At 38.7% G+C, this 17,464-nt stretch overlaps 1 protein-coding gene across 2 annotated transcripts in view; it reads right to left on the bottom strand.

Moving 5' to 3' along the window:
* Nucleotides 1-17,464, bottom strand: part of tgfbr3 (transforming growth factor, beta receptor III) — a 133,508-nt gene that overhangs the window by 42,872 nt on the left and 73,172 nt on the right. For both annotated transcript variants that reach the window (XM_048199611.1, XM_048199612.1), the window contains exon 4: nucleotides 16,674-16,811. In XM_048199611.1, coding sequence (XP_048055568.1) covers nucleotides 16,674-16,811 — 138 coding nt within the window. The remainder of the gene's footprint in view (nucleotides 1-16,673; nucleotides 16,812-17,464) is intronic.

Raw genomic sequence — 17,464 nt, 5'->3', positions numbered from 1 at the left:
AATCTTACTGACCTCAAACCTTTGAATGGTAGTTTAACATAACACAGAAAAGGTAAATAAGATGTTGTGAGGAGAGGAGAGGAGAGGAGAGGAGAGGAGAGGAGAGGAGAGGAGAGGAGAGGAGAGGAGAGGAGAGGAGAGGAGAGGAGAGGAGAGGAGAGGAGAGGAGAGGAGAGGAGAGGAGAGGAGAGGAGAGGGTTTGGGGTTTCTGTTGGCAAGCCCAACTGAACACAGAGGAGTTTATCGATTTAATTGCGGGAATAGGGCTGTAATTAGTCTCAAAGAATTAGAAGGAAAAGCCTAAAACTAAATTAGCTCCAGGCTTTGGGAAGAGTTTCAAACCTCAAGAATTTCAAAAGGGAATATGAAAGCAATAAACCCACTCTGGAGTTCAGCCAGACCCCCAGCCCCCAACCCCAAACCATCTTCATCCTTTCCAAAGCCATCAAACTCAATGCCAGCATACAGATGGACATACATGTTTTTAAAAGATTATAGCATATAATAAAACATGAGTCCAAGGCATCAAAAGTACTAGTTATATGACTGTCATCAAATCTCTAAAGAAATTAAACAGACTACCAAACCCTCCAACAATGCATCCTACACGAGCAAAAAACAAAACAAAAAACATATGCTGAGTCCGAAATCGAATACTTCTCTATAGTACGCAAAAAACAGTAAGCGAACAGAGTAGTATGTCCGAATTCATAGTATTCGCAAAAACAGTGGACGAAAAGTACCCAGATGACTTACTATTCCGGCGAGATTCTGAAGTGCGCATCCGATGGACACTTTACTATCCCATGAGGCAACAGGAGAGGATTTGTGAATAAAGTTGAAGGGCCGACACTGGTAGGTCATGTAACAGTAACAACATGGTGGATGTAGTACGTCCGGATTTCATTCATACTACACGCATCCGTACTATTAGAACATACTTTTTCAACGGTCGTGAAGTAAATTTAATGTTTAGTACCTACTCAGACAGTATGCGATTTCGGACGCAGCTATAATTTTAGGATAGCTCAGTGCTGGGTTTCTCTCACCAGTAAGAAAAGGAAAACTTGGAGTTTGTGTAAATGCTGTAACTCCACCCAACTCACACGATCGGCTCATGGTGACATGCAAAGCTTGATACTTTGACTTCTTTTGGACCTTTTTTGGCAGAGAAAGAATATACACACTAATGTGCCAAATATTGACTGAGGCAATATTAACTTCTTGTTTATAGAACTATTGTTTAAAAGAAGGACATGTACAACAGTAGAACCTTGGCATAATCATGTAAATACCATGGTGTATCACACAGACATTCAGAACCATAAAATATATCGAAGTATTGCCTGCTATAGAAAAGACTTGGCTTGATAGCAAATGCTGTATCTGAAAATGATGCACAATGTACATTTAAAAAAATATATTTGAGGTAATAATGACTTCAGAGTGACTTCAGAGTTTAAGGTAAGTAGGAACACAGGGCAGATACTGTTTTAGTTTACTTTACATAGACTTTTGTAAACAGAAATAAAACAGAGAACGATTAAAATGCGAGTTTCTCTTTAACGGTGTGTCTCATGAGTGATGTGGTAAGTGTCAGTAAAGTGTGCTGAAAGCTGCTGCTCACCTTTATTGAGCATAATTAGTGGTGTGTGTTAACAGCATAATCTCTCAGTGGGAGGCAGTTACATCAGGCTGTAAACCCTCATCTCAATCCAAATTACAAGTCAATTTTTACTTCTGCATCATGTGAAACAGGTTCCAGGGTAAATAAGAAAAAAAAAAAGCTTTCTTTATTTGTGTGTTAAAAAATATGAACAAACAATCTTTATTTGTCATTAGATTATGATTATATTTGTTATCTCTATAAACCATTTTTAACAGAGCATCACAAAGGTAGCTTGTGCTTTTAATTTAAATGGAAAAAAATTGCATAAGCAATGCATACAAAATATTTAAAAACATTTCTCAGGTGATAGTGCATCTTAAGAGCAACAGGAGTGAAAGTCCTTAAATGGATATGGTTTGGGTGTGTATATACCAATTACAAACTGTGTTAACAACAGTCTCTCATTTAGTAAACCAGATACATCAAAATTAGAGGGTAAGAACCAATTTATGTGTATACGCACCTGTTCCGGAAGAAGTTCTAGCGTGAGAACCACTCCTGTACACGTAGACTAAGAACACTTGCATGCAATTATTAGTGAACATGACCTCTTGAGTGATATTGCTCAGCTTTCCACTGCACCTATCCAACAAAGATGCAAAAAGGCTAAAAAAAAGTTTTATATCCACTGCAAAGTGTCTATATTGGAGCAGTGTCTCATTTGAGAAGAATGACGTTTCCCTCAGTGTCTTGAGTGTCATCACTTCTCAGTACTGCTCTTCTCACACTCACAAGAACCCTTCTGGAACATGTCAGCAGACTTAGCGCAGCATAAATCTTCCTGTTTATGCGTTATCTGTCGGTAAACAGGTCCAGACTGGAGCTTAGCCCTGGGTTTGCTCAGAGATATGAGCTAATGTCCATGCTCTGCTCTCTGGAGTCTGACTCTGTCTGAGTCTGTGTTCAGGCCCACATGATCTCCGAAAGACCCCGTGAGGTAACCTGACAGATTCAGAAATGTCCTACAGAGTTGCTGAGTCTTACACAACCCAGCTAAATCACATCATGCAGCCAAACCAGAATGTTTTATCTACTTCTGCTGAGAAAGCAAGAACAGCTTGACATCTGGCATTTGCTGATCCAAGGGTTTGAAAAATTGGGTTATGAAATTTTACACCCCACTGCTGCCATAGTTTTCGCACTGGTTTTGTAAAGGTACCTTCGTTTACACCTCGGCCAAAGAAGGCAACATATGCACCATTTCCATCACACCTGTGTCCTCCTAATATCTCAGATTAACATCTGTCCTCAACCTAGTAACCTACATGCATATTTCACTGGATTTCCTGCACCTTCTGCCTATCAGCATCTACATATTACAACCATATGTTAAGAATAAGAAGAGATGGTGTGCCAAATGCTATATCTCAATTATAAGTGCACACTAATCTCCAAAACGTTCACTATTGAAACACTCTCTCCTTGAGAAAGCACAAATATCTGCAGGAGATGATGAAGTGTTTAAAACTGACGTGAGAGTGGGGGAAAGAGATGCGTTGTGAGCTCCCGAGATGGGGGGAAACAAACGTGCCATGACGTGCTGAAATGATGAAGGCAGTAAATAAATTTGTGGGTGATTTGTTCTGCTCACTCCAGAAAGCTAATCAAGTTCCTGGCAAAGTTCCATTGTCGTGTTCCTGTGAACCGGAGAGAGAGTCTGTCATGGAACAAACAACACCATCTGTCTGCAAGCGCCACAGAAGAGCATTCTTGCAGATCAACCTCCATTGCAAAACCAATATTGGTCCCACAATGGTTTCAATTAAAAATCAGAGGGAGAGGGAGACTGCTTTTGCTAACTTCCCAAGGCAATAAAAATCAGGAAAACAGCCACTTGGCAAATACAGAAAGAGCAACAAATTTACAACAGCCAAACTTTTTAAGATGTTGCACCATCAATTATTTCAGAAATGTTTGCCAGATCGAACACAGTCCCCAAATTAACAAGGCCCTGCTGAAGATCACAGCTTAGACCAGAACAATTTGTGCAGTCTGGTTAGTTCTGCTTTAGTGCTAGTCTAGTTTGTGGATCATAACAGCTGTTGTTTACCAGAAAAACGTTCTTTTTGGTGAAGCATCTTTCTGGTGACCAAGAAAGCTCAGAAGCACGTTGAAGATGCCAATTTCCCATGCTGGTCACCAACAATGAAAGTTAAACATATGCCAACTATTCTGATTTTCTTTAGACCTCTCTTAACAAAAACAATGTTTTGAGATTATTCTGATAAACAAGTATCTACCCATAGCCCCTCTTGAGGCTCTTTCACGACTGGCGGAAGATTGGCAATAGCGTCACAGGAATTGTGTTTTACAATGAGATGTTTGGATTTCAGGCCTTTTGTTTTAGGGCGGGTGGTGAAAGCAGCCAACACCAGCTTTCTGCTCAGACTCCAGGACTCCCATCTGCCTCTTTGGACCTCCAAGTGCTGGAACCAGGAAACAAGGGTTGGCAGGGCTAATCCATAGACAACCAGCTTTATAAAGCCATTACTCAATTGTAAAAATATAGGGCCAACTTTAAGGGCCTGAGAGGTAGAAACTTGGTTCCAGGGTCAATGACAAATAACAGTGTCCAAAATAAAGAGATGGAAAAATCTTTTCAAAACAAAGTTTAAAATGGATGTAGAAAGTTCTTAGAAATGTATTCTTTGTATTCATATGGGGTTTGAAAAACATTTTCATCAAAAGTTTATATGTAATGTGATGTGGTGTGACCATCAAGTAAAGAGTAATAATATATTTCCTTAAAAAATATATTTTTTTCACTTCACTTTTTTCTCTAATAATTAATAAAACATGATGCTAACCTTAAGGTGTTTTTTATTATTATTATTATTATTATTATAATATTAATATTATCAAAATGAATTTTACAATTTAGAAACTTAAAACATGTTCATCATAGAACACGTTTACTGAAGTCATTGTATCAATTCATTTTTTATTATCTTTCTTTAAATAAATTAAAAGATCTAGACAAAATACAAATGAGCATCATGTCATTGACCCTAGAGTAGTCGGGTTGAACTAGTTGGGTTGATTTGTGCTTAGACGTGAGCAGATGTAAACCCTCTGCTTCCTCTCCAACCATGTTTGTAAGTTTTAAACAAAATCGCACATGACTTGGCTACGATGCTCCATGCACTTAAGCCATCTGCTGCAGCTATGTGCTGGAACTGAGATCAGTTCACGGAGCACTGAGCTGGAAATAGTTCCGGCATGGAACAGGGAATGTGTGAGAGTTTAGAAGAGCTACACTACGAAAGGATGAATTCTGTCATTGTGTCAGGATGCCTGGTAAGGAGGTTCTTGTAGTAAAAAAAACAAAAAAAACAATAGTGTGAGCTCATTGCCTTGGCTGATCCCACACTAACTGAGAGGGCTGTATGTGTATTCAGATGATGTCATCATTAGACAAGGGCTAATAAAATCAAAGCCAAAAGCAAAAGGAAGACGTGAAGTGAGGGATGAATGTAAGTGCTGACAGCTCAACAATGGGATCATGTCTGTTTTTTCACAGTCCTGACTCATTATTGAGATGTTCCAGTGAAGAAAGAGGGCTTGAGGAGTAAAATTCCCATTTGCGACAAAAGGGGCCAAACAGATCACATCATCGGCTCACACAAGGCACCAGTATTTCTGTGCTATCAGTAGTACTGGTCAGTGACTTTTCAATGGCCGATGTTGATGCTAATCCATGTAGAATAAAGGATGGCTAATATCAAATTATCAGAGGGGAACTGTCAGGGCCCTCAGAGAGGGTCTAAACTATTATAAATATAACATTTACAAACTTTTAAATATTAGTTTAAAAATTAAAAACTTTTTAAATAAAAAGTCATCAGTTCTAAAGTTATTTTTGGAATTTATAAATCGACAATAAACATCTAAATCTTTTTAAGGAAATAAACTCTTAAAATCCGCCTATTCAGTGTGTTGTGTGGAAGCCCATTTTCTCCATATTAGAATTTTTCCACCTTACGCTTTCAAATCTGTGATTGGCAATGAGAGTCAATGAGAGACTAATTTCATAAAGAGCTAGCGCTGTTCACAATGGAAAACGCAAGTAATGTTTGTGAGGAGGACATCGTTGCTAATGTATATTCCACACCGTTTAAGATTAACTTTTAAAGTGGGGGTGTAATGCTATTTCATGCATTCTGACTTATTTACACTGTTAAAGACTTGCATTCTCATGCTAAACATGGCCAAAGTTTCAAAACACGAGTTGGACGTATGATGCAGTATTTCTGTGCCAAATATACTACTTCCGGTTGTGGACACGTTTCGCCAATTTTTTTTCGAGTATGGCCTGTTTCACGTCATAAAGGGTGGAATTCCTTGCATAGGCACTTCTCCCTGATAAGCGTGCACACACACATCACCCAGAGCAAGAGCAAGAGCACGCCCATCAATACGCTTTGTTCGGGATATGGAAGCCGAGAGATTTTTCAACAATGTCTGTGTCCCAATTCAGTGGCTGCACCCTTCGAAGGCTGCATACATCATCGAGGCAGTCTCATTTAAGAAAAATAACCATTAGATTGCAAAGTAAGAAAGAAATTATAGTATTTTACACCTCACAATTAATATCAGTCAATTTTATTACAGTTACTTTTCTTAAATAAGTCATCCTTAATGACGTATGCAGCCTTCAAATGCGACCTCCGGAGGACGCAGCCTCTGAAATGAGACGCAGCTCCTGTCACCAAAGGAGTGTGTTTTTGGTTGTGAGAGAAAGATTACCTTTTCCAGCTTCCCAAAGAACCCAGTGTTGAGGGAAGAGTGGATGAAGTTTGTTTTTCCGGGGCAGCAAAGAAGTTTTGCACGTATGTTTGTTTGTTCCCGGGATTTCGGTGATTAATGCTTTGTAAACAAGTCCCAGTTCGGTGCTGGATTTGCAGATCGCAATGATGTCACAGCTTGCAGACGATCTCTACGCAAAAGCTGTGCGCGCTCGTGACTCTTTAGCTCCGCCCATGGCACTGACGGCAGGCACGCCTCCAGGAGCTTGGCTTTTTTCGAAAAGACTGATCTATCTTTTTATAAATATGATAAAAGTAAAGAATTTTCGGAGATATGGAGTAATATTGCATCCTTCACAAGTACTCAAGATTAACATGAGATTGGCAGAAACTGTGTGCGATACCCCCCCCCCCTTTAAAGAAAAGCTGTAGTTAATCGGCAATGGTAAACCTACACTAGAGCTTAATTTGGTGCAGAAAGCCAAAGCTTTTGAAAGCATTTCAAACAATTATATATGATACACCTGGATGACAGCATCAACCAAGAAACTAAAGCTTTACTGCTGGAATTGTTCTGTTTAGTTAAGTTATTGAAAATCTAATAGGTCACATGCCAACCGATTTTATTCTGATGCCTCTTTTTTATGTTACGTTTATTTGAGAGTCAGACTTACTGGTCAACCTGTAAATTTACCAACTCAGCGACCATTATGCACATTAACTGTAATTCTGCATACTAGTTAAATTTTTCCCAAGTCTTAAGTTTATTACAGTCTGTTACATTCATTTAATCGACTGCTGTGAAAATGCCACGATCGCTGTTCTCTGTCTGTGATGTGGAAGTGTCTGTCATTAATTTGCTATGGTCTGAGTGCTGTCATGATGTGTTGGCTTGCAGTAAATTTTGTTGGTTTTGTGTGCCATACGTTTTGCAACCCGGCCAGTTTTCACCATATTCCGCTGAAAAGCAAATTGTAAGATTAAAGCGATTTGAGAATAAAGTGGATTTCTTACATTTTGTTTTATTTTGGTGATAACTCTCAAACTCATTGAGCTGATTGCTTGTTGCATTTCTTGTCAAAGGTAGCTTATGCACTACTATAAAAGAGAACATGGTAAGCTAGGCTTATTTTAGGCTGAGTTTACTTTTTTCCTGACAAGGGAAGGGGTGAGAGGGCCAAGGTTCAAGAGTCACAGTTTGCTGCTGAAATTTTCGTTCATTTATCAAGTCAATCATATTGGTTCTGAGCACTTTAAGGATTTGTCTTGGCCTAACTGTAGCAACCTGCACAAACACAATCTTTACCCTTTCTCATAATTTGCATAAACATGCTCTTTATTAGCACTGCATAAAAAGCTAGACATTTACAAGAGTGCTGACATGCTAATAAACAACCACGGTTTACCTCAATACATTCTCCTCTGAAATACATTTTGGCCATATAGTCGTCTGCCTGAAATTACACGAAGCTGACATGAGAATACATCCTGTCTCTACAGGAAATAACTCAATTTGTGGTCTAGCACGATATTACATTTTTCTTTCATAATCTCAAAAGTATCTGTAACCAGAGTCTTGGTTGCAGACCAAAAAAACATGTTTCACTGAGGTTCGTTTTCATTCTGTGCTCAGTTTGTGCCATGCAACAAGAGTTGTGTTGATGGGCAGTTTTACAGAATTAATAGTCCCTTCCCACACCCAGGTGATGAATGATAACTACAATGTTATGAATTCTGGAGGAAAGACCGACTCTTACATGGTAAAATTGGACTGACTCACACAAAGAGAATGTAGGGTGTAGTAGAGTTGGACATCTCTCTGTGGCCACGAAAGGAATTATGAAGATAATTAATATACTTGTCAATATGCATATTTAAGAAAGTCCTTTACACAGACAAAGAAATAAAGCATGTATTTTATTTGCACATACAGAGTGTCTCTGTACATCCGCATGTACAACACAAGCAGGAGAGCAGAACGTATCTACACACATGGAAATAATAGTGGCTCTCAGCACTACATTCCTCTGGAATGCTATGGTTTAAAACACATTTGAAAATGATTATTGCATAGAACCGCTAGCTACATAAAGGCATTTACAGTGTACATAAGGCAGGAAGAGAGTGACAGAGTTAAACCATTGAGGCCTCTTGCTCTCATTGCATTGTGATTTTCTCATGTGATAGGGACATGATGGGGAATTAAAACCCGCTACCAGCCAAATTTGGGTATTTTGGTGCATAATTTATTTACCAGCCACTGTGGTGGGCGATCTGTCTCGGATTGGAGTTTACAAGGAATTCTTAGCAACAACAGCATGCACGTTCATTTCTAAGAGGAGAATTTGTATTATATGTATCTCAGGTTCATGTAAAAGAACGCAAATATGCCTAATTTTCACTTTATATGTGTAATTCCAAATATTTTAGTTTGTTAAGGATAATTCACATGCACCAAAAGACACCGATCACTGGCAAAAGGGGCACCACACTGATCCAACACAACCAGACGAATGCGTTTGTTGCCATTGGTCAGCGGCTGTTGGTGCAGTGTGAATTAGCCTTTATATACGATCAAATCGTGCCACACGAGTCCTGAAAAGTGGAGCCAAAGTGTCTTGATCATCTCCAGGTGGCTGGATGCGGTATAGGTCATAAACCCCGCCCTCTCTATGTAATGTAATGGGACATGAGACAAACTAAACAATCAAATTACACATCAAATATTTTTTTACAAAGATGGTTTCTGTCATTTTAGGCAGTTTTTAATCACGCTGATGTTAGTTCAAGTGTTCATTCCTGAAATAAGTTTGGTTTTAGTTAGTTATTTGATGCTATAAAAATGCTTTGATATCATGACTGACAGCTGAGATTGACAGCTTTTCTGAGCGAAGAAAACTGACTTTTTTCTGGCACTTCAGGAGGAGATTGGAGCTTTAACTTTAATTTTAACAGTTTATTTCACACCGACATAATGAGTTGTTCTGCAGTAAACTGCATTAACCGATTCTGCGGGAGTATGGGCGGGACCTTGATATCGCGGCTCCATTTCGCGTTCACTACTGCGCAGACTCGAGACTCAAGATATCAGGGCCATATTGGCACACTGGCGGCTTCACTTACTGCAATAGTAGAGAGTAAATGTGTGTCGTCCATCTTTTTTTACAGTCTATGGATCAAACTAATAAATAAACAACACTCGCAAAACATTATTGCTTGCAGGCAGCCATAGATAAGAGCAATGTCATTATTGTTAACTAAAGGCTGGCCAACACTAAAAGATTTAAAAAATTCTTATCAGATTTCCAAAATGTGAGAAACCACACACATGACGATAAAAAATATCTTCATATAGTGTGTGAAGTGCCGTGATGTGACCGAGACAGCACACCACAAACTAACAGATTCCATTCAAAAACAACCAGAGTCCTGACTGTGAACATGAGAAATCTCACAAATCTCACATTGTCAAACGTGACTTTAGAGTAAACAAACATGGCGGAGGACGGACAAGAAGAAATGGCGATAATAGTGTTTGGACTGCTTTTTACAGAAAATTTGAGTGTGGATGAAGTTGTGTTATGCTTCTGTCAGCTCACTTTCTGATTGGTTATTGTTTTGTTCCACGTGACAATCTACAGAGTACATGCGTCTGTCCTCGGGGTTCCCCCCACACAACAGGACTTCTGATCGTAAATATTCAACATGGACATTTATGATTTGAGATTGGTGACATTCTTCGGAGCATTCTTCGGAGCAGATTCAATCACTATTAAAGGTACCCTAGAACTTTTAAAAAAAAGATATAATATAAGTCTAAGGTGTCCCCTGAATGTGTCTGTGAAGTTTCAGCTCAAAATACCCCATAGATTTTTTTTAATTCCTTTTTTTAACTGCCTATTTTGGGGCATCATTATAAATGAGCCGATTCAGGGCTACTGGCCCTTTAATTCTCGTGCTCCACGCCCACGGAGCTCACGCTTGCCTTGAACAGTGCATAAACAAAGTTTACACAGCTAATATAACCCTCAAATGGATCTTTACAAAGTGTTCGTCATGCATGCGGCATGTATGCGTCGGATTATGTGAGTATTGTATACTGTTATATTGTTTACATTTGATTCTGAATGAATTTGAGGCTGTGCTCCGTGGCTAACGGCTAATGCTACACTGTTGGAGAGATTTATAAAGAATGAAGTTGTGTTTATGCATTATACAGACTGCAAGTGTTTAATAATGAAAATAGCGACAGCTCTTGTCTCCGTGAATACAGTAAGAAACGATGGTAACTTTAACCACATTTAACAGTACATTAGCAACATGCTAACGAAACATTTAGAAAGACAATTTACAAATATCACTAAAAATATCATGATATCATGGATCATGTCAGTTATTATTGCTCCAACTGCCATTTTTTGCTATTGTTCTTGCTTGCTTACCTAGTCTGTTGATTCACCTGTGCAGATCCAGACGTTACTGGCTGCCCTTGTGTAATGCCTTTCATAATGTTGGGAACATGGGCTGGCATATGCAAATATTGGGGCGTGCACCCCGACTGTTATGTAACAGTCGGTGTTATGTTGAGATTCGCCTGTTCTTCGGAGGTCTTTTAAACAAATGAGATTTATATAAGAAGGAGGAAACAATGGAGTTTGAGACTCACTGTATGTCATTTCCATGTACTGAACTCTTGTTATTTGACTATGCCAAGATAAATTCAATTTTTAATTCGAGGGCACCTTTAACACACATCAAGCCAGAGGAAAATCTGATAAGATAATTTGTAGAACCATCAAGATAATCAGGACTTTACATAGGATTGTTGGAAGGGGAAAACTGAGCCTAAAATCGGCCCTATTATCTTGTAGTGTGGGTGTCTTAAAACTAAATATGTTCAAAATAATTTTCAATAATTAATTAAAAAATAACACTGCAAATTGCATAGGCCTAAATATTAGATGTCAATTTAAACTCAAATAACCTAAACGGAAATCAGAAATGTTGCCTTAGCAACTAACTGAAATAAAAAAGAATTAAATTACTAAAAATAAAAGTGAAACAAAAAACTGAAATATATAAAAATAATAAAATTAACTAAAACTAAAATGAAACTAAAAAAATAAAAGCTCATTCAAAATATAAATAAATAGTACAATAGCATATAAAAAATAATGACTAAAAGAAGAGCATGTTATCGCTTAAAAAATCCATTATGAAAGTCCATTTCCTATAGCGAACTATGGTCGCAAGTTCCGTCATTACCAATAGAGTTCGATGGGACTTACGACCATAGTCGACTAACCACGCACCCCAGGATAGCAATGCTTATTATCAGAGATCCTGACCAGTCCACTTTCATTTTCTCATTAAGCCTGACTAAATATGGTTGGCTATTCAGGGGGTGGCTTTCTTTACTTAAACCAGCTCCAGCTCTCCTCTGAGCTCCCTCAGCGCAGGGTGGAACGCCCTGGATCTTGTCATCTTGTTATTTTGGGGTGAAGAGGAGTGAAGTAACTCTGCTCTATTTCACAGGAAAACAATAATGTTGTCAGGGAGAGTTGTTGTTACTGATCTCATTAGTTATTTGTAAGTAATGTTGCTTCAATCAAAACAGTGTCTCAATGGTTTCCATGAATAAATAACTCCATGACAACCAAATAAGAGATTCTATGTGTGTGCGTGTGTGTTTTCCTGGTTGTGAATATTCTCTGCCGTGCAGTAAATACTAAAGGGTTTTCGATTTAAAATAGGTGTGTAGAGATGGATTCTGATTATGTTCCAGGGGAGATGTTTTGAAAGCAGATACAGAGAAACGAAAAATCTCAAAGGAGATCTTTTAAGTATCTCAATTGTTTTTTTCTATAGTAGAAAACAATAGGCCTCATTCATAAAACACATGAATGAATGTGTATAAATCGTTTGTAAAATTCTTATGCAGAGACAGAGATATAATGGACATGGATGTATGGGGGGAAAAAAATCTTAATTTAGATTTACGCCATCGATAATGTGATTTAATGAGTGTTACTTAAAGTCTAACAAAAATAGTGACAGGCCATTACTTCCGTATTGTGAAGTACATCAGATTATCGAAAAACAAAAAAACAATCTTGGGCGGGGAGTTGGTTCTTTTCATCATTTGTTGATTGGATGGAGGAAGATCTGAATGTGAGATTGCAGTCAGCTGTTAATAAAGGACAGAGTTTAAATGGACTAAATGATTGGAGAAGTCTGCCGTACGTCACCAGAAAGGTCAAACGTTTTTTTTTTTTTAAAATTGAAACAATAAGATCATCAAGCTGCATACAGAAGATACTGTATGGTGAAATTCTATTTCATGTCAACTTTAATATAAAAAGGTGGATGACTATACAGTATTATGTTCAGTCCTGTAATAACATCCAGTTATTTGATCATTTTATAATTTAAGTTCAGAAAATATACAGTATATTTTGACACATACTGTAGTAATATTAATTTACCAGCATCTCACATTAAAAACATTGATAATAAATCCAGATGCATGATTAAGGCGGTGAAATTCATTTCATACCAAACACAAGAGTTGCCAAAACTAACTTCGGTACCAATCGGTACTGAAATTTAAAAAATGTGATGCTTTGAGCGCTGTTGAGTGGATTCGTAAACACCTCTGATTGGCCATTTTATTTACAGTGGGTACGGAAAGTATTCAGACCCCCTTAAATTTTTCATTCTTTGTTATATTGCAGCCATTTGCTAAAATCATTTAAGTTCATTTTTTTTCTTCAATAATATACACACAGCATCCCATATTGACAGAAAAACACAGAATTGTTGACATTTTTGCAGATTTATTAAAAAAGAAAAACTGAAATATCACATGGTCCTAAGTATTCAGACCCTTTGCTGTGACACTCATATATTTACATATATTTAACTCAGGTGCTGTCCATTTCTTCTGATCATCCTTGAGATGGTTCTACACCTTCATTTGAGTCCAGCTGTGTTTGATTATACTGATTGGACATGATCAGGAAAGCCACACACCTGTCTATATAAGACCTTACAGCTCACAGTGCATGTCAGAGCAAATGAGAATCATGAGGTCAAAGGAACTGCCTGAAGAGCTCAGAGACAGAATTGTGGCAAGGCACAGATCTGGCCAAGGTTACAAAAAATGTTCTGCTGCACTTCCTAAGAGCACAGTGGCCTCCATAATCCTTAAATGGAAGACATTTGGGATGACCAGAACCCTTCCTAGAGCTGGCCGTGCAGCCAAACTGAACTTTCGGGGAAGAAGAGCCTTGGTGAGAGAGGTAAAGAAGAACCCAAAGATCACTGTGGCTGAGCTCCAGAGATGCAGTCGGGAGATGGGAGAAAGTTGTAGAAAGTCAACCATCACTGCAGCCTTCCACCATTCGGGGCTTTATGGCAGAGTGGCCCGACGGAAGCCTCTCCTCAGTGCAAGACACATGAAAGCCCGCATGGAGTTTTCTAAAAAACACCTGAAGGACTCCAAGATGGTGAGAAATAAGATTTTCTGGTCTGATGAGACCAAGATAGAACTTTTTGGCCTTAATTCTAAGCGGTATGTGTGGAGAAAACCAGGCACTGCTCATCACCTGTCCAATACAGTCCCAACAGTGAAGCTTGTTGGTGGCAGCATCATGCTGTGGGGGTGTTTTTCAGCTGCAGGGACAGGACGACTGGTTGCAATCGAGGGAAAGATGAATGCGGCCAAGTACAGGGATATCCTGGACGAAAACCTTCTCCAGAGTGCTCAGGACCTCAGACTGGGCCGAAGGTTTACCTTCCAACAAGACAATGACCCTAAGCACACAGTTAAAATAACAAAGGAGTGGCTTCACAACAACTCTGTGACTGTTCTTGAATGGCCCAGCCAGAGCCCTGACTTAAACCCAATTGAGCATCTCTGGAGAGACCTAAAAATGGCTGTCCACCAAGGTTTACCATCCAACCTGACAGAACTGGAGAGGATCTGCAAGGAGGAATGGCAGAGGATCCCCAAATCCAGGTGTGAAAAACTTGTTGCATCTTTCCCAAAAAGACTCATGGCTGTTTTAGATCAAAAGGGTGCTTCTACTAAATACTGAGCAAAGGGTCTGAATACTTAGGACCATGTGATATTTCCGGTTTTTCTTTTTTAATAAATCTGCAAAAATGTCAACAATTCTGTGTTTTTCTGTCGATATGGGGTGCTGTGTGTACATTAATGAGGAAAAAAAATGAACTTAAATGATTTTAGCAAATGGCTGCAATATAACAAAGAGTGAAAAATTTAAGGGGGTCTGAATACTTTCCGTACCCACTGTATATGTCTGTGATTGGCTACAAATGTTCAATGCACGGGAACGTTTGAAAGTATATGGAAGTGTTTGAATTTGAAAGTGTTTTGAAAGCGGGAGCATTTGAAAGCAGGCGTCTATCAGTGGACTGGTCGGTGATAGACGCCTGCTTTCAAACCATCCCGTGTGTATCTGTGTAAGTGCTCGGTGCGTTGATCATTGAAGCCAATCACAAACATATCCGATGAGTGCGTTAACACAATGGCCAATCAGATGAGTTTACAAATTCACTGAACAGCACTCAAATCGTCACATTTTTAAAATTTCAGTACCGACATGGTACCGAAGTCGGTACTTTTGACAACTCTACCAAATACTATGTATGTTTACATGCACTCATTTTCATCAAACAGAATGCATCCAATCTGATTCCAGATTCTGAAAGTTCTGTGTAAAGTAGTTTTGAACCCTAAATGTTGCGATTCAATTCACATATTAGTTTACATGTGCATTACACTGCATTTGGAATGCCACCACGATAATGTCACTAGACCTACCATGAGTAAAATTGTCATTTTTGCCTTGATCACATATGCCAGCTTTCTTTTTAGATATATGTGAATAGAGTATTTTAGCAAATATTTAGTAAATATTCAGTCTCATAGACTGACCAGTTTATAAGACATGAGATGCAAATAAGATGTAAGTAAGACACACATTCATATAACGTAAAATGTATGAAAAACATATGCATCATGGCACTGTGCCTGGGCATTCAAGCATTTACATGCTTATTTTTTCCTTTTGATTGGATTATTTCAGTCCCCCTTTCAATCTGAGCATAATTTCATTCGGATTAAGCTCAAATGTATCGATTAAAGTGTTTACATGAAGGCTTTTCAGTTCAATTGAGCCCTCAATCCGATTATAAACAGATTATTTGGGTGCATGTATACATAGCTATTGAGGGGACACATACATCCCCAAAACTATGCAGATGGTCTCACAAATAATTTACACACACACACAAAAATGTTCATCTTGAGTTTCATAAATGAGGCTGTCCTGCTGCTCAGTTTTTTTTTTTGCTTTTTTTTTTTTTACTGAAAGCGTCCCGTCATCTCACATATGTCTCCTCTAGAGTTCCAGTAGAGCTCTCTGCAGACTTTTAAATTGCCAAGATATAAAACTCTGCAATCCAAAATGAGAGATCTCAACATGAACATTTCTCATTAAAGTTTTCCCAGACCAAATAATCTAAGCAATGCTATTCACATTAATAACTCTACACTCTTACATGCTTATGTCAACAATTGTCTCATTTTTGTCCATTTTTTCGATACAAAGTTGATGCATATCTAAGATCTCTACGTCTCCTGAGCTATGAAAGAGCACCCACTGAGCAATAAGTGTTTCTGTGGCAAAAGCGATGGGTAAAGCAGTGGGGAAGAGAGCGAAGCCACAAATAGAGAAAAAAACGCGACACCGTCTCGCCACCAAACATCCTTTTCTGCAGCGTGGTGAACATCCACAGCAGTCAATATAAACCTGTGAGCCTGTGCCAGATGCAATTACACAAGCCTCTGTCTGAAAGATGGTTGTGTTGGCATGGGGTGTGTTTACGTGTGTATATGTGTGCGTGTGAGCATGTTTGTGTTTCCTCTTGGTACACACACCTGAATGCATCTTTGAGCTAGTAAGACCTCTGCTGACAGGAGAGTGGAGAAGTTTATTTGAGGAGGGTAAGACGAGCCAAAGAGAGTGTAAATGAATTGTGTGTTTAAAGATGCTTGTTGATTTGGAATGAATGAGAATCTGAATATTCATTGCTGAGAAAATGTAGATGCAGTTGGCACAAAAGCAATGCTGTGGAGGAAGGAGAGAGAGAGAGAGAGAGAGAGAGAGAGAGAGAGAGACAGGGCGATGATAGAGAGATGGTTTGAGAGTCATAAAGCAGCTCAGACTCACATGGAAGATGCGTTTGACTCCTGAGACCAGTTTCTCTGTCCGAAGCTTCCAGAGGACTGGCTGAGGGGAGTTCAGGACAAAGACCAGTGGTTTCTGGTGCATTTGCAGGGACTGGATGGGCCGCAGATGTAACGCCACCTGAAAACAGCAAAGAAAGGGGTCAAATGAGAGCGAGAGAGAAAGGAAATTACATGAAAAGCATACAGTGCTGAAGACAATGAGGACTTTCACTAAAGACAGGAAGGACACATGGAGCTCTGAACTGTATAAAGTCCACAGAGCTTTTTGGCCTTACACACAAAACTTACACACAAAATCCTTACTTGTCACACACTTTCTGAAACCTGACACTGAAACACTAGAACCACACACCAAATCTGCAAAACCATACACTAATTCTCTGCTTTCAATTTCATAAAACACTTTTTGCAAAACACAACACACAATTCTCTATGTAACACACAAAAATCTAACAGGAAGTATCTTGATTTCCTTTTTCAAACCACTGTTTCTGTCCAACTTTTCTTTCGTAGTGTGTAATACTGTATTCACAACCACAAATGCTTACAGTAAAATATAAATTTAGTTTCAATCTTGCTTTCATGATACCGTGAATTTTTCAACATTTCACTGCCATTACATTCAATCTTGTACAGAAATGTACAAAGGAGCTCATGAAAGAAGAGCTTTAGGTTTTTAATAACTGTGTGTATATAATATATCCAAAAACAGAATATTATGGCAAAGGTGTTTGCAACATATGACAAAAGTTTGCTTTTGAGATGTGTTTG

The sequence above is a fragment of the Megalobrama amblycephala genome, linkage group LG8, assembly GCF_018812025.1.
Source record: "Megalobrama amblycephala isolate DHTTF-2021 linkage group LG8, ASM1881202v1, whole genome shotgun sequence".
In the NCBI taxonomy this organism is placed as follows: Eukaryota; Metazoa; Chordata; class Actinopteri; order Cypriniformes; family Xenocyprididae; genus Megalobrama; species Megalobrama amblycephala.
The sequence above is the reverse complement of the archived record's forward strand: the minus strand, read 5'-3'. Positions and strand labels throughout refer to the sequence as shown.